The 22,697-nt window shown below is 52.7% G+C and overlaps 1 protein-coding gene and 1 long non-coding RNA gene across 2 annotated transcripts; both read right to left on the bottom strand.

Annotated features, from left to right (window-relative positions):
- On the bottom strand, positions 1–5,603 carry LOC137445665 (uncharacterized). Its single transcript, XR_010988449.1, has 3 exons — positions 5,119–5,603; positions 3,533–3,677; positions 1–1,940 (listed from the first exon to the last, which is right to left on the bottom strand). It is a non-coding gene; the product is annotated as an uncharacterized lncRNA (long non-coding RNA).
- A 7,506-nt stretch (positions 5,604–13,109) lies between these two features.
- Positions 13,110–17,539, bottom strand: CCDC81 (coiled-coil domain containing 81). Its single transcript, XM_068147056.1, has 9 exons — positions 17,482–17,539; positions 17,209–17,378; positions 16,705–16,858; positions 16,282–16,538; positions 15,424–15,509; positions 14,987–15,042; positions 14,525–14,630; positions 14,207–14,271; positions 13,110–13,228 (listed from the first exon to the last, which is right to left on the bottom strand). The coding sequence occupies exons 1-9, from the start codon at positions 17,537–17,539 to the stop codon at positions 13,110–13,112; spliced, it is 1,071 nt and encodes a 356-aa protein (XP_068003157.1).
- Positions 17,540–22,697: the final 5,158 nt, after the last annotated feature.

Genomic DNA, 22,697 nt, shown 5'->3' with positions numbered 1-22,697 from the left:
GGCACTGCTCCAGTACTACCAGCAGCAGCAGCAGTGGCAGCTGCATTGGTAGTGAGCACAACATGGGGAAGGCTCAACAGGCCATGTCACTCACCCTTCTCCTGCTCCTGGTGGCCCTGCCAGGCTGGGAGGTTGAGGCTGTGCCTTGGCAAAGGCAGGGATCAGGTAGGTGGGCAGGTGACTGCTGTTCATCCAAGTCCCCTGGCATTAGCTACCCTGCAGATCTGAAGTGTCTTGAAAGTTCTCCTGGGAGCTTCCCTGTTGTGCTTGTCCACAGCCAGGGCTGCAGGTGATAGAGACCCAGTGTCACAGCTGGCTTCTGGGGCTGACACTCAAAGAGGTGTTGGGGGGCTGATGGCTTTTTTTATTTTTTGGCTGTCAGTTCAAAACCCAAATGTGAGTGAGGTGTCTCTTGTGAGCGGGAGAACATCACCCTGCTGTCTGTGTGCTGTGCCAGTGTGATCCCCTCAGGGTCCTGCTGTTGGCTTCGGACAGTGTATGTCACAGGCTCTGAGGGGAGTTTCTGCTGTTTGGTTGCAGATGCAGGTGTGGGGAGAGAATCTGCAGCTCCTCAGCTGGATCCTGTGCCAGAGCCCACCTGGCATCCCAGGGGTGAGTGGTCCCTCTTGACTGCCCTGGCACAGCGAGCGCTCACCTTCAACATCCTCCTTGTGACAAAGCTAACTTGGGACTTTCCCTTCAGGCCCTCAGAGAGCCAAGCACATGGCTGCAAAAGGAAAATCCTACCAACACACTTCAGAACTCCTAAAGGCAATCCTGAAGGACCTGGAGGGATCAGCCCATGGTGAGCTGCTTGAGCTCTCTGACTCCAGCTGTGTTTTAGAGAACTTGCTGTGCTTTTAGAATACATAGAATAGAATACGTAGAATAAACCAGGTTGGAAGAGACCTTCAAGATCATCACGTCCAACCCACCAACCAATCCAACCCACCTAAACAACTAACCCATGGCACCAAGCACCCCATCGAGTCTCCTCCTGAACACCTCCAATGATGGTGACTCCACCACCTCCCCAGGCAGCCCATTCCAATGGGCAATCATTCTCTCTGTATAGAACTTCTTCCTAACATCCAACCTAAACCTCCCCTGGTGCAGGGGGCACTCTGGGCTCTTCATTGCCACTTGGGAAAGTGCCCAGCACATGGTGCAAGCCCTGGCATCTCAGACCAGCCTGTGCATCTCTTACCCTTCCCATGTGATGGAGCTACCATGATGGGAAGTGCTTCTCCAAAGGGCTCCTTCCTCAGCCTCTTCCTGTCCTCTCTGTGGGCAGTAATTTATCTCCATCTTGCAGCTGGCCAAAAGCACCAAGTGGGATGGGATCAAATCACAGGCAACCTCCTGGTCTCTCAGCAAGTCAGGAGTCTCCTGGTAAACTGGGCAGTGCCTCATGCTTCCATTTTCCTCCTTGAGTGGCACATTGTTTGGATCTAGTGAGTGGGTGACCCCCAAAGGCCTGGGCTTTGTTCCTAAGCCTCACTGTTGTGTTTTGATAAGTGCTGCTCCCTGAAGACAGCCTGTGCCTGCTGAGTGCCTTCTAGTGACACTGACAGACTCTCTCTCTACAGAGACGGTCCGTGAGACCAAGGAGAAAGAGGTGCTGCAGGAAGGAGGCCACAGACCCAAAGTGCCAGTCCCAGCCCGGGAAACAGGGGAAGGTAATTGCTGTCTTTTGGTAATCCAAGTCATCAATCTCCATTCCAGGGTGCCTTGCAGGCTCCCTCCTCCCCCTCTGCACATCATCAGAGAAGGCTCCCAGCAGCGCACAGGGCACACTGACACAGAATTGTTCCTCCAGATGAGGCTGGCAGGAAGAGCACAAACCCTGGGGATGCTTCCGATTTCCAGAAGTATTGCATAGAAGGCGTCATGGCCATCTTGGGCTCCATACTCTTTGGGATGCTGCTGTGCTGCGTGCTCTGTGTGTGGAAGAAGAGAAGAGAGTGAGTTGCTGGGAGGGTGCTGTGCCACACACCTGCATTAGATGGCTGCTATTGGCAGGCACAGATGGGGGATTTGGGAGGGCCCAGCTAGTTCCTGGGCAAACTCTGCTGAGGTTTCTGCTGCAGGGTGTTGGAACTGGTCTCTCAGTACCTGGGCTGTCTTTCCTGAAACCCCTTTTTACTGTGGAATGTTTGAGGTAAAAGTGGCCCTGCCTCAGCAAGAGCAGAGCCACTGACAGTGCCTGCCAAGTCCTGCCCAGCTTTAGGCCCCTGGGTCGGCCAGGCTCGGGTAGCCTTCATAGCACAGGCAGAGCAGGCAGATTGGGATGGTCAGGGCCAGGACGAGCCGTGGGCAGGTGAGCAGAGCCCAGGTGAGGGCTGCAGGCTGCCCTCTTTTCTGCACGGAGCTCTCTGTGCCCCAGCTCCCACGTGCAGCTGGCTGCCCTACCTGAGCTGTGGCAGGGCCTCAGCAGCCTCTTCTCCCTGCAGGCGCCGCTCTGCAGCTGTGTGAGCCCAGGGCACCAGCAGCAGCTGCCCCTCGCACCGGGATGGACAGGGCACGGCTTTGGGACGCATCCAGCCTGGGACACATCCGGAGACTCCTGACTGACCCTGGCTCCTCTTTGTCATTAATAAACACAGAACAGCAGCACAGTTGTCTGAGTCCTAACGGCAGCAAAGCCAGGAATTCCCCAACCCTGGCCCAGGCCTGTGTGACACACAGGGACATGGCTGGCCCACAGTGTCTGCAGTCGGGGAGCTGGGCAGGGGACCTGCTGACGGGCTGGGGGTGCCCAGCTTCCCTCAAGGGACCAGCCTGCTAAATTCTGAGCCACAGAGGAACAGGTCATCACCCCCCACCTACAGCACCGTGGGCTAAGCCCAAGTCCTGTTGGAGGAGATAGTGGAACACTGAAGAAAGGGACTCCTGATCAGGGTGTCCTTGATGGTTGAAACATCCTAGACAAATATGGGATAGGACTTTCCCTATGTGAGCACTCCCCAGGGGTCAGAGCAGTTGCTCCTTTACCATCCACCCTCAGGATGCCAGCAGGGTGACACTGTCCCTGGAGAATCACCTACATCCTCCTGCTTTTGTAATTCCCACCAATTGCTCTGCTGCACTGTGTTTATCAGCTGGAGCCATGGCCTCACACCTCTGCTGTTGATCCAGCACCAGTATTTCAACTGCAAAGGCAGCCTGGAACTGCACTGCAACCTGCTCCTTCAAGCTAGGAGCTAGAAAGGAGAGCAGAAACATTCTGCATCATCAAAGTTCTGCCTTTTCCTAAGGAGTAGACACAGCAAATTGAAAAACCAAGCTTCCAGACTGAGGAAATGATACCTTCTGCTGCTGTCATTTGTGGCCATTTCAGACTTACCAGAGCCAAAAACGACAAGGAAACAGAACTTAGGTTCCTTTCCCTGTCCGCTCTCCCCTTTCCCAGTAGGGAGAAAAAGGAATTAGGCAGGAGAAGAGGAAGAGGTAAAACAAGAATAGGCTTGCATCAAACTCTCCTGGGCTGGGCTTAAGCCAGCACATCCTTTTAGATTGGCAGCCCACTAACCTTGTAAATCTGCAGGCTTCTCTCAGCAACATTACCCTGAGAAGATTTTTCTGGGCACAAGAGCATGAAGCACACAGAGAGCAGGGAATCCTTCACCACAAGAGTTGTTCACATCAGCTTCACTATCAGGAAGGAGACTGACAACCTGCAGAGGGGGAACATCCATACTGGCACATGCTTTGGGAAGAATTGACAGCACAGTCTTACAGTGCTGATGCTCTACACTGCCTAGCTAATTCCTGTTTGTCTCTCTCCCAATACAGAAACCCAGAGGGGAGGGAGGGGAGGGGAGGGGAGGGGAGGGGAGGGGAGGGGAGGGGAGGGGAGGGGAGGGGAGGGGAGGGGAGGGGAGGGGAGGGGAGGGGAGGGGAGGGGAGGAGAGGGGAGGGGAGGGGGACAAGAAGGAGCAGGACAGTTTTGCCCATTTCCTGGTTCTGAAATTTCCTGGCTGAGTTTTGCACTGTTTCCTTTGTGTTGGTGCCCATGGGGAAGCAGAGGAGCAGCCAGGAGAGCCAAGGTATCACTCAGGAACCTGACTGTGGTGAGGGGAGGAACCTGACTGTGGTGAGGGGAGGAACCTGCAGCTGAATTCACAAGGCAACATGGGCTTGCTGTTCTAAAGGTGGCAAGTCAAGCAGTATGTCCTCTCCAGTGCAGCCAACATTCATGGGAGGAGACAGATGGTAGCACCTTCCCCTTGCACCACCACACCAAATTGCCATGGCTCAGGTGAAGGAGGAAGCCTGGGGGAAGACTCAGGGCTCAGATTTCTTACTAGAGATGGAGGACTTCCAAGAGTGTCCAAAAGAGAACCTGTGGAAATTCCCCTCCCTTGCTGTGTGAGAATAGGCTGAGAGAGCTGAAACTCTTCAGCTGGGAGAGGGGAAGGTTGGGGGGACGTTTGTGTGGAAGGCACACTGTCCATGGGAGGGATGAAGATGAGGTAGCCAGGCTCTTCCCCAGAGCGTGCCCTGAGAGGATCAGAATTCACAGGCACAAACTAAAGCCCAGGATATTCCACCTGTAGCTGGGAAATCTTTTTCCCTGTTGGAGGGACAGATGCTCACACAAGTTGCCTGTGAGGCTGGGGAGTCTCTGTCCTTGCAGATACTCAAAACCCAAGGGGATCTCCTGCTGGGCAACCTGTTCTAAGGTGAGCCTGCTTGAGCAGAGGGCTTGGATCAGAAGACCTCCCGACCTCAGCCCCTCTGTCCAATTCTCTGCTTTGGTTTCACTCCCAAAGCCTCTGAGCCCAGCCCTGATGCCTACTGGAAAGGATGTTGGGACAAGGACTAATCCCAAACTGCTCCCTGAAGGTCCCTCACCAAGCAAACTGGCTCATGGCAGACATAGTCAGAGGAAAGCAAAGATCCTTTGATTGTGGCCATCAGCTGGGGGCAGCAGCCAGAGCGCTTCAGCCACCAGGCACAATGAATCAGCACATGCAAGGACAGGGCCAGCAAGCTCAGACCAAGGCACAGGGACAAGGAGAGGCAGAGTGTTGGTTCCCTCTCCCTGGGCTGCAACACTCATTGGAAACTGGCTATGGCCCGGAGGAGAGAGCTGCTGCTGGCAGTGCCACTCACCTGAGCTTCTTCAGCCTCTGGAACTTCCTGATCTTCCTCAGTCCTCATCCAACCCTTTTTCTTGTCCTCTTCTGCTGCTGGAGGTTCCTTTCCTCTGCACAGGTCTCCTCTTTTTCCTACTCTGCTTCGATTTCACTCCTAGAGCCTCTAAGCTCAGCCCTGACACCTGCTGGTAAGGAACCCGAACAAGGAACGACCCCAAAGTGCTCCAGTTTGGTTCCTGGCAGAACAGCCTCCCCCTGGGCCAGAGCCCTGCAGGCAGACTCAGGCCCTTGGGGCTCTCAGGAGCTGCAGCCCAGCAGTCACCACCACTCAGCCCATCACAGGGGCTCAGCACCGGCAGCCAGGGAGTCAGACAGCAGCCATCAGGGGCAGAGGCAAGACCAGACAGGACTTGGCTCCCCTCTCTCTGGGTAGCAGCATGCATGAGAAACTCCCTGCCCCCTCCCTGGGGCAGTCCTGGCTCAGGCGGGTGACAGTCCAGGCTGGGGTAGGGGGCACAGACCCTCCCCACTCCCCTCGCCCCCAAAAGCCTCCCTCAGGGAGCTGGGGGGGGGGGGCAGTCCTGGCACAGCCATGGGGACTTGATGTGCTGCAGGGCCCACCCCTTGCCTGAGCACTGGCCTCTGATTGGCTCTGGGTGCTGTCACTCTGCCCCGGCTGAGGCTGTCTGATTGGCTGCTGGGCACCGGCCACAAAGAAGTGGAGGTTGAAGGAGTTCCCAAAGTCCCTGTGCCTCTCACCGCCTGGCTGCTGAGGCTGCGGCTGGGAGGGAGGGTGGCTGCTGGAATTGTGAGCTGAGCTGCCCTGCTGCTGCAGGAGGAAACATCTGGGTGCTGCTGAGGCCTTTCTCCTTGGTGGTGCTCCCTGTCTCAGAAGGTTGGGTGAAGCAGAAGTCAGACTCTCCGCAGAGAGGGTGGCCAGCAGAAATTCACGGAGGCTCTCCTCCTGCTCTGCTGTGCCTTAGGGAGGCTGCAGCTGGAGTCCTGGTCCTGGCTCCAGCTCTGGGCTCTCCAGGTCAAAGGAGACAGTAAACTGCTGGAGAGAGGAGAGGGGAGGCTTTGAAGATGCTGAAGGGCCTGGAGCATCTCTGTGAGGAGCAAAGGCTGAGAGCCCTGGTGATTTAGAGAAAGACACAAGAGACTCATTAAGTTTCTTGTATTATGCTTCTGTTTAGGTGCCTGAAACAGGTAGAATAATTTCAAAAGACCTGTGTACCTTCGGAGAGTTTTGGGCAAACTTTTATACAAAAAGTTATCTGTCTAACATGACGGAGGCATGTTAATACTTGACAGAAAAAGTCCAGATGCTTCCTATCTATACAAAGGTTATCTATCTAAAATAGCAGAAGTACCCATATTATCCAGATGTCCTCTGTCTATCTAAAAATAACAGAAGTATGCATATTATCCAGGTGTCCTTTATCTTATACAAAAGATCATCTTGTCTAAGACTAACAGAAGTGGATTACTGAAAAATCCTGTTATTTCTTATCTATGCAAAGGCTATCTGCCAACTCCTCTCCCCCTCCCTGCATTTCAGCATTTCAGCTAACGAGAGGAAGTTTCTTATTGACTCTGTTATTCTGTTCAAAATAAGAATTTTCTGTTCATCACTGGGGCTGAGGAGCCTAGAAAAGAGCAGCCCCAGAGGGGATCTGATCAATGCTTAGCAAGAGCTAAAGGCTGGGGGGCAAGAGGCTGGCGCCAGACTCTTGTCAGTGGTGACCAGGGACAGGACAAGGGGCATTGGGAACAAACTGGAAGCCAGGAGGTTCCATCAGAAGAAACCTCTTGGCTTTGGGGATGCTGGACCTGTGGAGCAGGCTGTCCAAAAAGGTTGTGGAGTATCCTCTGGAGAGATTCCAGACCTGCCTGGACATTGTGGTCCTGGGCAGCCTGCTGTGGGTGACTGATTTGGCAGGGTCTTCAGACTGATTGATCTTCAGAGGTCCTTTCCAACACCCACCATGCTGGGACTCTGGGATTTAGTGCAAACAAAGACTTTAAAGTGCTAAGGGAGGGTCTAAATTGTTGTCTCTGGGCATATTCCAGGGGCTAGAGATTTCTGCAGCTGCTGGCACCACAGACCTGGGATACCCACATGCCCCATCTGATTCCAGGAGCTGTCCCCAGATCCACTCAACCTGGCCAGGAGGTCCAGTTTGGCCTCTTCCAGGCTCTGCCTATAGGTTCTTAGTGGTGCATCCATGAGTGATTGGAGACTTCTGGCCTTGGCCTCGTTTCCATTGCCTGTTGTCACACCTTTGTGTCTCTGACACTCTTCATCACTCACAAACCCTTACAATCAGTGCTATGAAACCTGCAGTTCCCTCTCTGTTCCTCATTTTCTTGCAGGAGCTGAAACCACCAATGCCAGGAGCTCAGAAGGGTTTGACAGCAGCCTACCTCTACAAGCTGACTCCTCATGCTGTGGCCAGAGTCCCACCACCAAAGGCACCAAGCACCTCATCCAGTCTCTTCCTAAACACTTCCAGTGCTGGTAACTCCACCACCTCCCTGGGCAGCACAATCCAATGGCCAATCTCTCTTTCTATGAAGAACTTCTTCCTAACATCCAGCCTAAACCTCCCCTAGCACAGCTTGAGACTGTGTCCTCTTGTTCTGCTGCTGGTTGCCTGGCAGAAGAGACCAACCCCCACCTGGCTACAACCTCCCTTCAGGTAGTTGTAGACAGCAAGAAGGTCTCCCCTGAGCCTCCTCTTCTCCAGGCTAAGCAACCCCATCTCCCTCAGCCTCTCCTCACAGGGCTGTGCTCCAAACCCCTCCCCAGCTTTATTGCCCTTCTCTGGACACCTTCCAGCGACTCAACATCTTCCCTAAACTGAGGGGCCCCAGAACTTCCTATCAGACAAAGGAATTCCTGTAGAGAGTCCTAAACTCCAGGAGTGTTTGGGGACCTGGTTGAAATATGAAGAGCAGTAGCAGTGGGGGTAAATTTTGGGATAGAAATGTTTTTCTATAAAGATGAAAACAGGCAGCTTGAAACGTTAGGGCCAAATAAGGTGTGGAAGGAGGTCATCCCATGGTGGAAGGAAGATTCTCTGAAGTCATTTGGGAATATTACAGGGAAAAAATACAATTGTAGAACTCTAGGTGGGAAGGGACCTTAAAGGACATCTAGTCCAACCTGCCCTGTAGTGAGCATGGGCATCTTGATCATCTCTAGAGAGATTCAGGACCCTGGATGTTGGGATTGTGGGCATCCTGCTGTGGGTGTCCCTGCTGGAGCAGGACTGAATGATCTCCAGAGGTCCCTTCCAGCTCCCACTGCACTCTACTGACCCTGGGTTTTGAAGGTTTCCATGACTTGGGCTTTTCACAGACCAAGCCTTGAATGAGTTTTATGAAGAGCTTGGTTATCTCAGCTAGTTCAGGGCTCTTAGTGAAGACTTCATGCCTCTTGAATGTGGGAATAGGTCTTCTACAGCATGTGAATTAGACATAAGATCCATACTTATGGAGAGAACATCTTCTGGCTTCTGTAACTTCTCTTTGGTGCTTTATTTAGGAAGAGGATCAAAAGGCTTCTTCTGAAGAAGATCAAGAGCAAGAACCTGATCTGCAGTCAGCGAGCAGTGAGAGGAGGCTGAAGGTGTTCATTGTGCATCCTGCCTGTTAGACCTGGGAGGTAGGGGCAGGTAGAGGGTCTAGTTCCTGACAGAGCTTCACTAAAGTTCTCTTGTTGTGTTTGACCTTCAGCTTTTCCTCTCTTCTTTCTGAGAGGGAGACAGAGCCAGGCTGTCACTGCTCTGCAGCAGCAGACTGATCATTGAACCATGGAATGGTTTGAGTTGAAGGGACCTTTCAGAGTCATCCACTCCAACCCCCTGCAGTCAGCAGGGACATCTGCAACTAGAGCAGGGTTCTTAGGGCCCCAGACAACCTGACCTGAATGGTTCCAGAGATGGGGCATGTGCCACTTCTCTGGCAAACCTGGGCCAGGGTCTCACCACCATCATGGCAAAGAGCTCCCTTCTATCTGGTCATAATCTCCCTCTTTAAGCTTCAACCCATCACCCCTGTCCTGTGAAGATCAGATGGTCCTGCTTTGGCCAAACAACAGAAACATCCAGCTTGAAAACAGGTGTTGAAGGCCAGAGGGCCCCAGTGCAGTGCCTGAGGAACTGCAACTTCAATATAGAAATGCTGGGCAGATAGGACTGGCACCCAGGTGTGGTACCCAGCTGTGGTACCCAGATCTGGTACCACTCTCCACCCAAACCATGCTAAATGCCACCTAGATGGCAGAGGCATCTGTGCTAGAGTATAAAACCCAGGAGAGTGCCATCTCTGTGAGGTGCAGGGGCACCAGCAGTGGCAGCTGGGAGGGCAAGGCTGTGGCAGGGACAGGGCTGTGCTCCTCCTCCTCCAGCCCAGGCAGGGACAGCTTGGTAAGCAGTGCTCAGCCCGTGCAGGGCTGGACATTGGTTGTGATTCTGTTCTGGAGCTGCTGCAGAGATTGGCATCCCTGACTGCTGGATGTGACCCAGGATTTATGAGCTTGAGCTCCATCCCTTGCAGTCAGGGCAATTCCCAGGCTCATGTGTGTGACAATGCCAGCGGTGAGCAGTGTGAGCAATCTGGCAGTGTAGGCCTACAGCCTGACATGGTGGTAGGTCATGCTTAGCATAAGTGCAGAGCCAGCTAGCAGTGTAGCAAAACAGTGCTGTGCCTGCAGCATGTAACTAAAACAAGGCACTGGTAGCTATAAGCACAGAAAGTTATCCTGGGACAACAGAACATGCACCTGCATCAACAAACCTCCTGTGTCGTTAGTAGTTGGACCAATAATCCGTAATAGTGCGATGTGTGGTCACTCATAGGGAACCAATGAAGCCATGCCAACAAGGCACTCTGAGTTTATATAAGTTGTACAAGTTCCCTTGATACACACTTCTGCCTTTCCTTTCTCTTATTCTTCTACGCTTTACTTTACTGTGCTATACTCGCACCATAGGCCTGCGACACTGGAACAATAAAGGAACAATACTCGATCATATTGGTCAGCTGTATTGACTCCAATCTCTGTCGTCCCATTACATGTGTCTGTCACTTTAATAAGTGTGGTTTGGGGTCTCACAGGCCTATTTTTCCATCCTGGTGGTCATTTCGGGTCCTGAGGGTCTATTCTGGGGTCTTGAGGAGCAATTCTGGGACACGGGAGCCTACTTTTGGGTCTTGGGGAGCATTCTGAGGCCACAGGAGAGAGATTTTTGGGACCTAGGAGCCACTTTGGGGTCGTGGTGAAGGCACATTATGCCCAGATACTGAATCTTGTCCCAGCATGTGGACAAGTTCCCCCTCCTCCAGGAGGAAGACAAAAGCCAAGGCATTAGCCAGGCCAGCACGCACCCAGCGCATGCAGTGCTCATGCTGACACCAAGTATGGGCATAATTCTAGCTTCACGCTTTCTATAGGCTGAAGCCCGTTGCTTATGAGAGTGCCCATTGGTCAAGCCCAGCCTCGAGGAATCTATAAGTATCACCCCAGTTGGTAAACAAGTTGCCCCCTCATTCACTTTGTCTCTGTACTTGCTCGAGACAGCAGCTCTCAAGCTGCAGCCTTTGCCATTGAGCTTATTGTTGTTAGCTTCTGTTATACATGCATGCATACTGAAAGCCTCTGCATGGTGAAGAAGCCCAGAGGGAGGACTTTAGCGACGCTGAGGAGACCAGCATCGCTACAGCCAGTCGTACTGACCGGGAGAGCCCACCGTGCCACCGGAGGACTGGACCGACCCCCGAGGGTAAGATCTGCCCAGTTACCAGGGAGAAGGGACTTGATCGATACCGAGTCCACGTATGCCTAGCCCTGCCATAGCGGGAGAGGAGCCTCCACGTGTGCCACTCTGAGCCCTGTGAACCTCAGGGAAGACTGAAGCATTGTTCGTGCCTATACTGCACCAAACCCGGGACCACTCCGAGAGTCCCGCTGTTCCTTTAAGGTCAGTAAATGAGAATCCGCCGCCTAACGCAGCCACATTCTCTCCCTGAGGCTGTTTGCATCAGCCCCGAGAAGCGCCGTGGTTGGGCTGACCCCCGTAGCTTTGCCTGCTGCCACGTCGTCCAAGCCCACCTACCGGCAACCGTCGTCCCGCCCTGCCGTGCGAGCCAACTTTGAGGGCCGAGCCCACGGGCCGACCCTGACCAGGACCGATCCCTGTTGTCTGGAGGGAATTGAATATCTTCCACGTGCTTTCCATCCACTAGCACTCAGTTCAAAGTATCCGCGTCCAGCAGAGTAAGCGCTGACGCGTAGAAAGATTGTAATATTGCTGTGTATAGCCAGAAGCCGCCTGCGTCCCGCCGAGTCTCCATCTAGTGGCCAAGCGGCGGAACTGCACCCTTCGTTATATAAATATAGAAAGGGTTTATAGATAGTTCAATTAAGTTATAATCATAACAGTAAGCCACTTGTGGAATGTATTTCACGAACGTGCGCTAGAACATATATATGAGTTGGTGATTCATGGGTTATTAATAATTTGATAATTAATAAAAATAATATTTTCATAATTAATATTTCATATGCATAAATTTAATAACCTCTTCACCACAGGGGTCCCCTGCGATATGTTGTGCCCTTCCAGTTTTTAGAGGATACCCTCATTCCCCGTCCTCCTGAATTTCACCCCCACCCCATTTCCATCCCTTTCACCTATTGCTTCCCCTTGGCTCTACAGATCCCTGAAAGGAGATTGGAGTGAGGTGGGGGTAGAGCTGGAGTGTGACACATCAGGGCTGGGGGCGAGCAGGACCCCCTGCCACAGGAGGGTGGCATCCCAAAACTGAGCATCTGAAGGGAAGCCTGCTAAGGAGGAGATTGCTGCAGGTTGGCCAGGGCAGGGCATCCTCAGCTTTAGCCCCATCCCTATCCCAAAATCTCATGAGGTCCCCAAAACTGAGGAGGGGGCCCCAATCCTCCAGGGGATTGCTGAATCAAAGTGGAGCACAAAAGCCAAGGGGAAGCAATCAGTGAAAGGGTTGGAAATGGGGGTGGGGGTGAAATCAAGGAGGAAGGGGGAATGCAGGTATCCTTCACAATTTGGAGGGGCCCAACATACCCCAGGGGACCCCAAAGTGGCTCCTGGGTCCCCAGAATCTCTCTCCTGGTGTCTCAGAATCCTCACAAAGCATGCCCCCATGACCCTAAAATGCTCCTCAAGGCCCCAAAATAGCCCCTCAGGACCCCAAAAGGCCTCACCAGGACTTCAAAATGGTCACCAGGATGGAAAAATAGCCCCTCCAAAATCCCAAAGCATAGCCCCGGAACTGCAGAGTGCCTCCTAGTATCCCAGAATGGGCCCTGGAACTCAAAATGGTCACCCAGGATGCCAAAATGTCCTGCAGAACCCCAAAATTTATCTCCCAGCCCCCCAAAATAGCCCCCAGGTGTCCAGAAATGGACCTCAAGATTCCAAAATGTCCCCAAGGGACCCTTTGGACCCTCAAAACTGGAGATTAGAAACAAGAATTTGGACAGTAGAATGACAAGTTCTACTCTAGAAGGAAGACTTGGTCTTCTGGTTAAGGTTTTGGACCCTAAACCCAGGCCTTTGTTCCACAAAAAGGGAATTTAGATCCTACAGAGCAGTGTTTGGCCCCTCAGAACAAAGTGGAGCCATAAAAAGGAGGCTTTGGCCCCAAGAATCACAAGCTGGATGTGCTGAGCTCTTCTGCAACATCTCTGTGTGTTTATTCTTTTCACTCTATCTTGGGCCTCTGTGACCAAGACGGCACTGGTCACAGGATGCCGGCATCCCAGCGTGGGGGGTGTTGGAAAGGACCCTGTCTGTCTGGAACTGTGGAGCCCAGAGTGGAGGTGAGGCTGAGTGGTCTGTAGCTTCCTGAGCCCTGCTCCTTGCTGTGTTGGAAAGGTCCTCACACATGAGGCCACCTTGGGCGTTCGGTTGGGTCAAACCAGAGGTGTCCATCAAGGGGCTCCTGGAGCAGGCTGCCCTCAGAGCTTCATGTCTGCCACTCAGTCTGATGAGTCATAGACTTTGCCAGCTGGCTCTGGGTGGTGGCCACCACCTCAGGGGGCTCCTGGAGCAGGCTGGCCTCAGAGTTTGCTGCTGATAACACAGCTACCATTGGTGTCACAAAGGTCATCAAGGCCTCCTGAGCATGGGAGGGCTTGGCTTCCACCATCTGCAGCGCAGCCATTTCAGCCAGCATCTTCTCCATTAGTGCTTCTCCTCCTTCTGCTTCTGCTTCTCCTCTTCGTCCTTCTCTTCTTCTGCCTCGTCCTACTCTCTTTGCTCCTGCTTCTCTTCTCTTTACTCCTCCTCTTCTTCCTCCTTCTCCTCCTCTCTTTCCTCCTTCTCCTCTCTTTCCTCCTTCTCCTCTCTTTCCTCCTTCTCCTCTCTTTCCTCCTTCTTCTCCTCTTTTTCCTCCTTCTCCTCTCTTTCCTCCTTCTCCTCTCTTTCCTCCTTCTCCTCTCTTTCCTCCTCCTTCTCCTCTCTTTCCTCCTTCTTCTCCTCTCTTTCCTCCTTCTCCTCTCTTTCCTCCTTCTCCTCTCTTTCCTCCTTCTCCTCTCTTTCCTCCTTCTTCTCCTCTCTTTCCTCCTTCTCCTCTCTTTCCTCCTTCTCCTCTCTTTCCTCCTTCTCCTCTCTTTCCTCCTCCTTCTCCTCTCTTTCCTCCTTCTTCTTCTCTCTTTCCTCCTTCTCCTACTCTCTTTTCCTCTCCTCCTTCTCTCTTTCCTTGTCTCTTTCCTTCTCTTTTTCCTTCTTCTCCTCCTCTTTTTCCTTCTTCTCTCTTTCCTTCTTTTCTTCCTTTCTTTCCTTCTTCACCTCCCCTCTTTCCTTGTTCTCCTCCTCTCTTTCCTTCTTCTCTTTTTCCTTCTTCTCCCTTTCCTTCTTCTCTTCCTTTCTTTCCTTCTTCTCTTCCTTTCTTTCCTTCTTCTCCTCCTCTCTTTCTTTCTCCTCCTCTCTTTCCTTCTCCTCCTCTCTTTCCTTCTCCTCCTCTCTTTTCTTCTCTCTTTCCTTCTTCTCCTCCTCTCTTTCCTTCTCCTCCACATCTTTGAGGTTTTCGGCTCTGTGCTTGGCCTTCAGCCATGGGCTTGCCATCACGCTGGCCAGTCTCAGGATGCTTCATGGCAAAGGAATCCTCTGGGGTAACCAACCACTGCCTGAAAGGACACACCAGGAGTGGTCTGCCTGAGGGCATGATGGGTTTAGAGCTGCACCCTGCCCCTGTGAGCCACAAACCTCTTCATGTGGCCAAAGAAACCCCTTGACCTAGGACCTTAGACTGACAGAAGGGCTGTCCCTGTGTCACCAGACAAGGCTGGGCCTCTCCTGAAGTGCTGGAGAAGATCCAGCCCCATGACAGCCTGGCCAAAATGACACTCTGCAGACACCAGCCCTGAGCCTCTATCTCACCTGACACGCGACCTTTTCCTCTTCTTTGGCCCTGTGAATGTCTGTAACAGGGGAATTTCATCAGCAGCTGAACTTGGATCAGCCAGGAAAGAAACAGGACATCTCCCTGGAGCCAGGAAGGAGAGAAGTCATCAGAGATGCTGCTGGTCCTAGTGACAGGCAGGGGTGCGCAGGCTCCTTCAGTGAAGATTCTGCTCCTCTCACTCTCTCCTAACATTGGGTTTTACCCCTGGTCCTCATTTCCAGTGTGGTTTTCCAACTCCATTATCTCCAGCTCCAGGTTTGGGAACAAGGAGCTGGGTGGTCCCGGGGAGGTGACAGGGGCTCTTAGGGGGGCATTTCTTCAGGTAGGAGGACAGAGCTTCCCCACCCTTGGGCACATCCCACCCCAGGGCCCTGCTAATGAGTCATTAGGACAAAAGACATGAAACAAACCCTCTCTTCTCTTCAGCTTGGCCTTACCAGGGACTTGTCTCCAGGTCTTGAAAAGGGCTTCAGACACAAACTCCATTTCAAACCTGGAAACAAGGTGAAGACAGACATGAGCCAGAGCATCTCAAGACCTTGGCATGACTACCTGCACACAGGCAGATTTTGGCCTTGCATTAAAGGCTCATGTTTTCCCCATGTCCCATCAAGTTTTTCCCATGTCCCACCATGCTTTTCCAATGTCCCAACCATGTTTCCCCATCCCCAAACACCTTCCAGGGAAATGGAGTTACCCAGCAAAGAAGTCCTGGCCACCATGAGAAGAAAGCGTCACCATCTATCCTATCAGACTGACTATGGACCAGAGACGTGCTGCTGCCTGGTGTCCCCATGGCAGGGTAGCTGTGGTGGCATGAAGCAAATGCCACCAGAGCTGAGGAACTGGAGGAAGCATCTGCAGAGGTACTTACTCAGGAAAAATGATGACACGGCCAGAGGAACTCAGGGTGGCCACAGGCACCCCTGGGGACACCACCATGTCCAGCAGCTGTGGGACCTGCAGTGGAGCACAAAGATGGCAGATGGCGTTTGTCCTCAAAGGAGCTCTCTCAGCAGTGAGAGTTGGCAGGACTGTAGCTCTCGCCTGGCCGTGTCCTGAGGAGCCACAAGCAGTGGCTGGGCCATCACTGCAGCCACTGCTCTGAGGGCAGCTGCTGGATGTGTGCAGAGTGCAGGACTCCTTAGCTGACCAATTCCTTAGCACACAGACACATTCCATGAGTGCCAAGAACAACAGCCTCACGTTGGCACCCTTGGAACATGCTGCAGAAGCCACCTCCTTGGAATGCTGGCACCTCTCCCTGGGAAAAGATTTTAGCTTATACGTGTGGTTGTAATTTACTGGTTAAGGGATTGATAACAAAGAGTATAAAAACAGCCACTCTGAGCAATAAGGTAGATTGGGGGTCAGGGCTGCTAGGGACTTCTGCTCCTGTCAGTTAGCTACTTCTGGTGAGGGCTTCGGTGTAGGGATGCTGTGAGGGATACACTCAGGACTGCTGTTAGCTGCTTCCTCTGATGAGGGCTTCTGAGACTCCTGCTGTAGGTGGGACTCTGAGACCCTGCAGTGCTGGGGATTCTACAATGCAGTAGTAAAGGACTTCTGGGAGGACTTCTGAGATTCTCTGCTCTCTGCATGTCTGGAATCTCATTGCTGTGTGGCAATGGGGTTGGTGCCTTCCTTGTCACCCGATGGCACCCAAATGGGGGAGAAAAACAACAGGACACAGCCATGGGACTCTGGGCCATGGAGGACACAAAACACTCACCTTGAAAAAAGCTTTCTCCAAGTTCTCCTTTCCACTAATCCTGCCCAGGAAGTCAAAGTAGAACTTCATCTGCACTTTGGTGTCTTCAATGACCAGCACCCCAATGTCCCTCAGCTTGAGGGCAACATTCTCCCCCTTGCCCAGGCAGTGAGAGAGAAGGGACATGGTGCCTTCGACACAACCCTCCACTTTCTGCCGGGACACCGAGGCAGTCGCAGCCACCTCAGAGTATTTGAGGGGTTCCAGCTCCTTGTTGCCTGGAAAACCACACAAGAGGGATGGAGACACTCAGCCAGCGCCCAGGGAAACCCCACGGGTTATGACCTGCTCCATAGTGGGGAAGCTGCTGTAGAGAAGCATCTCAGGCCTAGGGAAGGGTCACAGTGGCAGTGCAGCCAGGCAGGCTTCACTCTGTCACCTCACCAGGCAGCAGCTCCTTGTTGTCCATCAGGCTGTGGGCACACACGAGGTTCCTGGCCAGGTGGAACGTGGGCCTCTGGAGAGTCACAAACTTGCCTCCCACCAGGATCTGTCTGGGGACGGCTTCGAAGGAGCCGAGGGTGGGAACTCGCACCCCCTGAAGCAGAAAAGAAGGGAAGGGTGGAAGGGTGAGGACTGGCCTGGAGAGGAAAGCTGAAAGTGGCCCTAAGCAGGGATGGTGCTTTTAGCAGCCAGGGTATGAGGGCAGGAGCAGCCCAAGGGCACCCAGGGCTGGTCAACAGCAACTGGAATTCAGCCCTCTGGTACAGCACCACCTACTACAGGTGATGCCACCCTTACTCCAACCCTGTTTGTCCCTTGGTGGGGACTTTTGGGGTGGGGTTTCTGCTTTCTGAGGAGGGGAAGAGGAACTGCAGGCCATGCCCCAGAGCTGTGGGAACTCCCCACCCCTCTGATTGCAGGAGGAGGACACAGGGGTTGAACTACCTTGTGCAGCAGGAGCTGCTGTTGGACACAGCCGGCCACCGCCTCCCAGATGGCTGTTCGCTCTGGAGAGCAGAGCAAAACCAGGTCACACTCCATGTCTGCTGGCTCCCAACCCTCCAGCACCCACTGAGCCATGGTGTGTGGCAGATGCAAACTGTCACCAACTTCCCCTGCCCCAGACAGAGACACCCCTGAGATGGCCACAGGGCTGTATTGCCCATATACTGTGGCAGCCCTCAGCCACCACAAGGCTCTTGCTGTGGGTGCCTGTACCTTCAGTGGTGATGTTGGGCGTCATGAAGATGGGCTCCATCCCATCCCAGAAGGCCATCTCGGTCTGTCTCACAACAGTGGATTTCTCCATTATGGTGACAGCCATGCAGGAGCTCATCCCTCCCCTGGATGCTCCTCAAAAGAGCAGCAGCCCCTTCCACACCCACACCCCCTGTGGCTTTGTTGTGACACAGCCACCACTGACAATGCTACCCACTGTGACATGGCAACCACTGACTCATTGTCCTCTGTGACGGGGCTGCCACTGGCTCCTTCCTCCATTTCTGGTGGCCAGTTTATGTCCTCCTGTGCTGGTTGAACTCTATAATCCTTTGCATTGTCCTCACAATGAAAACAGCACCAACGCAAACCCTTGCCTAGCACACATTGAACAAACTCCTTGTTTCAAGTCCATTTATTTAGAGTAAACCTTTATTTAGAATAAACCAAACCAGGTTGGAAGAGACCTTCAAAATCATCGTGTCCAACCCATCAACCAATCCAACCCACCCAAACATCTAACCCATGGCACCAAGCACCCCATCAAGTCTCCTCCTGAACACCTCCAATGATGGCAACTCCACCACCTCCCCGGGCAGCCCATTCCATAGCACAATCACTCTTTCTGTATAGAACTTCTTCCTAACATCCAACCTGAACCTCCCCTGGCGCAGCCTGAGACTGTGTCCTCTTGTTCTGGTACTGGCTGCCTGGGAGAAGAGACCAACATCTGCCTGTCTACAACCTCCCTTCAGGTAGTTGTAGAGAGTGATAAGGTCACCCCTGAGTCTCCTCTTCTCCGGGCTGAGCAACCCCAGCTCCCTCAGGCTTTCCTCATAGGGCTTGTGTTCCAAACCCCTCACCAACTTTGTTGCTCTTCTCTGGACTCGTTCCAGCAAGTCAACATCCTTCCTAAACTGAGGGGCCCAGAACTGAACACAGTATTCGAGGTGTGGCCTAACCAGTGCAGTGTACAGGGGCAGAATGACCTCCCTGCTCCTGCTGGCCACACTGTTCTTGATGCAGGCCAGGATGCCTTTGGCCCTCTTGGCTGCCGGGGCACACTGCAGGCTCATGTTCAGCCTGCCATTGACCAGTACCCCCAGGTCCCTCTCTACCTGGCTGCTCTCCAGCCACTCTGACCCCAGCCTGTAGCACTGCATGGGGTTGTTGTGGCCAATGTGCAGAACCCGGCACTTGGATGTGTTAAATCTCATGCCGTTGGATTCTGCCCATCTGTCCAGCCTGTCACGGTCCCTCTGCAGAGCCTCTCTACCCTCCAGCAGATCAACTCCTGCCCCCAGCTTGGTATCATCAGCAAATTTACTGATGATGGACTCAGTGCCCTCATCCAGATCATCAATAAAGATGTTAAAGAGCATGGGGCCCAGCACTGATCCTTGGGGGACACCACTAGTGACTGGCCGCCAGCTGGATGTGACACCATTCACCACCACTCTCTGGGCTCGGCCATCCAGCCAGTTCCTAACCCAGCTCAGAGTGCTGCTGTCCAAGCCATGGGCTGACAGCTTGGCCAGGAGTTTGCTATGGGGGACGGTGCCAAAGGCCTTGCTGAAGTCCAGGTAGACTACATCCACAGCCTGCCCCACATCCACCAGGCAGTCACCTGGTCATAGAAGGAGATCAGGTTGGTCAGACGGGACCTGCCCTTCCTAAATCCATGCTGGCTGGGCCTGATCCCTTGGCCATCCTGTAAGTGCTGTGTGATTGCACTCAGGATGACCTGTTCCATGATCTTGCCTGGCACTGAGGTCAGGCTGACAGGCCTATAATTCCCTGGCTCATCCAACTGGCCCTTCTTGTGGATGGGCACAACGTTGGCCAGCTTCCAGTCCTCTGGGACCTCTCCAGTGAGCCAGGACTGCTGGAAAATGATGGAGAGTGGCTTGGCCAGCTCATCTGCCAGCTCTCTCAGCACCCTAGGATGAATCCCATCTGGTCCCATGGACTTGTGGGGATCCAAGCTGCTGAGGAGAGTTCCAAACACCTCCTCATGGAACATAGGGAAACTGTGCAGCTCCCTGGCTCCTTCTGCCAGCTCTGCAGGCCAGCCGTCAGGAAGACGATCTGTCCTGCTAGTAAAAATTGAGGCAAAGAAGGTGTTAAGTATCTCTGCCTTTTCCTCATCCCTTGATACATTTCCCTCCATGTCAACCAAGGAGTGGAGGTTGTCCTTTCCCTTCCTCTTACTATTAATAAATTTATAGAAGGACTTTTTGTTGTCCTTCACAGTAGAGGCCAGTTTAAGCTCCAAATGTGCTTTTGCCTCCCTAATTTTCTTCCTACATGATTTGGCAGCATCCTTAAACATTCCATGGGTTGCCTCCCCTCTCTTCCAAAGGTGATACACCCTCTTTTTTTCCCTTAGTTCCATTAAAAGGTCATTAACCATCCAGGCTGGCCGTCTGCCCCGGCGGCTCATCTTCCAGCACATTGGCACAGCCTGTCCCTGAGCCTTCAACAATTCTTCCTTGAAGTAGGTCCAGCTCTCCTGGACCCCTTTATTATTAAGGGCTTTATCCCAAGGAACCCTCTGAATTAGTTCCTTGAGTAACCCGAGGTCTGCCCTCCGGAAGTCCAGAGTGGAGGTCTTCTTGCTGCCCCTCTTAGCTTGACCAAAAACCGATAATTCAATTATCTCGTGGTCACTGGCCCCTAAATACCCTCCAACCACCACATCACCCACCAGCCCTTCCCTGTTGGTGAAGAGGAGGCCTTGCCCCTGGTAGGCTCTCGCAGCACCTGGGATAAGAAGCTGTCCTCCATGCATTCTAAGAACCTCCTAGACTGTCTCCTCTCTGCTGTGTTGAGATCCCAGCAGATGTCAGGCAGGTTGAAGTCGCCCATGAGAACAAGGTCCGGAGATCTTGAGACAGCCCTAAGATGCCTATAGAATGCTTCATCAACATCTGCCTCCTGGTTGGGTGGTCTATAACAGACTCCAACCAGGGTGTCTGCCCTGCCGGTCTTCCCTCTAATTCTTACCCACAAGCATTCAACCCGATCGTCCCTAATCTCCGTCTCAATGGCATCTAGTGCCTTCCTGATGTACAGGGCCACCCACAAACAGTGGTCCACAGATCTTTCACAGTTGTAGAATGGGTTGGAAGGGACCTTAAAGAGCATCTAGTTCCACCCTCACATCCCCCAGCCATGGGCAAGGACAGCTTCCACTAGACCAGATTGATCCAAGCCCCATCCAATCTGACCTAGAATACATCCAGTCATAGAATCATGGAATGGTTTGGGTGGGAAGGGAACTTACAAGGCCATCCAGCCCCACCCTGCAGCCAGCAGGGACATTTGGACTGGAGCAGGGTGCTCAGAGCCCCAGACAACCTCACATGGAATAGTTCCAGGGATGGGGCTTCTACCACCTCTCTGGGCAACCTGGGCCAGGGTCTCACCACCCTCATGATGAAGAACTTCTTCCTTCTCTCTGCTCTGAATCCCCCATCTTAGTTTCAAAGAAGCTCTGCCACTATTGAAGGGGAAGGTGGGGGTCTTGGAGTCCTTCCCCCTGGAGGGGCCTGCCCTGTCCATGCTCCCTGGTCAGGAGGAAAGGCAGCCATGATGGATCCTGCTCAGGGACAGGTTGATGCAAGGTGTGTTCAGGAGTCACCTTGGCCAGGGACTTCTTTTCTGAGAAGAAGATCCTGAGAAAGCCTGGAAGCCTGCAGTGTCTCAGCAGGGCATCAATGCTTCCTTCCAGCAAAGCCATGCCCTAGGTGTTCATAACCAGGTTACTAACCAGAGCTCTGTCCCCAGCACAGACAGTGGAAGTAACTCAGAACTGCAACAATGCTTCCTTCCAGCCATGCCTGCAGAGTGCTCCTGGACACACCAAGGGTTATGGCAAAGCTCAACACCAGCAGCTTCCCATTCAGAGGCAGCAGGAGGCTCTTCTGGTGATAAATCAAGGTAAATGAAATCATCTTTCATTCAGAGGTTGTGATGCTTGTGGCCCTTCCAGCAACCTCACCAGTTCTACCATTTACATGCAGGAGACTGACATGCAGGGCTCTGTTCTGGTTGAGTTTTGGTTGTGGAGAAGTCTCCTCTTCTGTCTTCCTTGAGAATTACATTTGAAAGGTCAGATCAAAAGCTTTGGATTTGGGACATCCAAGCTACTTTCCAGCTGTATTTCACAAGAATGCAATCACTAAGAAGCTACTGTAAGAGGGAGAGAGTTTTCCTGAGTAACCCTAAATTCCTGCCTGGGCATGAACTACAAATAGGGAATTCTGTGTGGAAAGAAGCCTGATAACACTTGTGAAGAGCCCAAAAGCATGTTTGATGTCTAAAGGCTCTAACTGCTCAAGCTCCCATGGAAGGAGTTTAGGTCACAGAGTCTAATCCTAAATTGAAATGAAAAACCAAACAAGCACCAAAACCCCATCCAGAAAACCACCACAGCACCATCTTTGGTTAGAGATTACCTGTACCTTAAAATCTGGCAGAAGAGTTCCTGCTGGAGCACGATCTGGAATGGCTGCATCCCACAGTGCAAACACTGCAGTGCCTTGGCAAGGCTGGGATGGATTTTGGGGTTGTGAATCTTTCTTTGGCTTGAGCAATTCTAATGGGGAGGGGAAAGAAGGCAGCCACCAAGAATGTTAGTCAGGCATCTGTGCAGTATGTTAGCAGCTTCCAGCAGTATTAGCTGTGTTAAATGCAAAGCTTTTGGACTTCTCCTTGTTAGCAGCAATTCTTTAACTAAAGGAAAATGTGAGGACAAAGAGAAAGCTTCAAACTTGGTGAGGAATTGTGTGGCAATGCCAGCGACGAGCAGTGTGAGCAATCTGGCAGTGCAGGCCTAGAGCCTGACATGGTGGTAGGTCATGCTCAGCATAAGTGCAGAGCCAGCTAGCAGTGGAGCAAAACAGTGCTGTGCCTGCAGCATGTAACTAAAACAAGGCACTGGTAGCTATAAACATGGACAGTTATCTTGGGACAACAGGACATGCACCTGCATCAACAAACCTCATTGAGTCATTAGTAGTGGGACCGATAATCCGTAATAGTGCGATGTGTGGTCATCATAGGGAACCAATGAAGCCATGCCAACAAGGCACTCCGAGTTTATATAAGTTGTAGCAGTTGCCTTGCTAGGCACTTCTGCCTTTCCTGTTTCTTCTTCTTCTACACTTTACTGTGCTATACTCGCACTACAGGCTTGCACCTCAGACCTGCAC

This window comes from Melanerpes formicivorus, unplaced genomic scaffold, assembly GCF_026170545.1.
Source record: "Melanerpes formicivorus ecotype bairdi unplaced genomic scaffold, bMelFor1.0.p_v2 SCAF_2, whole genome shotgun sequence".
Classification (NCBI taxonomy): domain Eukaryota; kingdom Metazoa; phylum Chordata; class Aves; order Piciformes; family Picidae; genus Melanerpes; species Melanerpes formicivorus.
This window is presented reverse-complemented; position numbering and strand designations above follow the sequence as displayed.

Coding starts and splice junctions, on each gene's coding strand:
- CCDC81 (XM_068147056.1), bottom strand. CDS start 17,539: ATGGCCTTCTGGGATGGGATGGAGCCCATCTTCATGACGCCCAACATC. Junction 15,510..16,281: donor TGGAGAAAGCTTTTTTCAAG/GTGAGTGTTTTG, acceptor GCTCCACTGCAG/GTCCCACAGCTGCTGGACAT. Junction 15,043..15,423: donor CGTGTCATCATTTTTCCTGA/GTAAGTACCTCT, acceptor CCTTGTTTCCAG/GTTTGAAATGGAGTTTGTGT.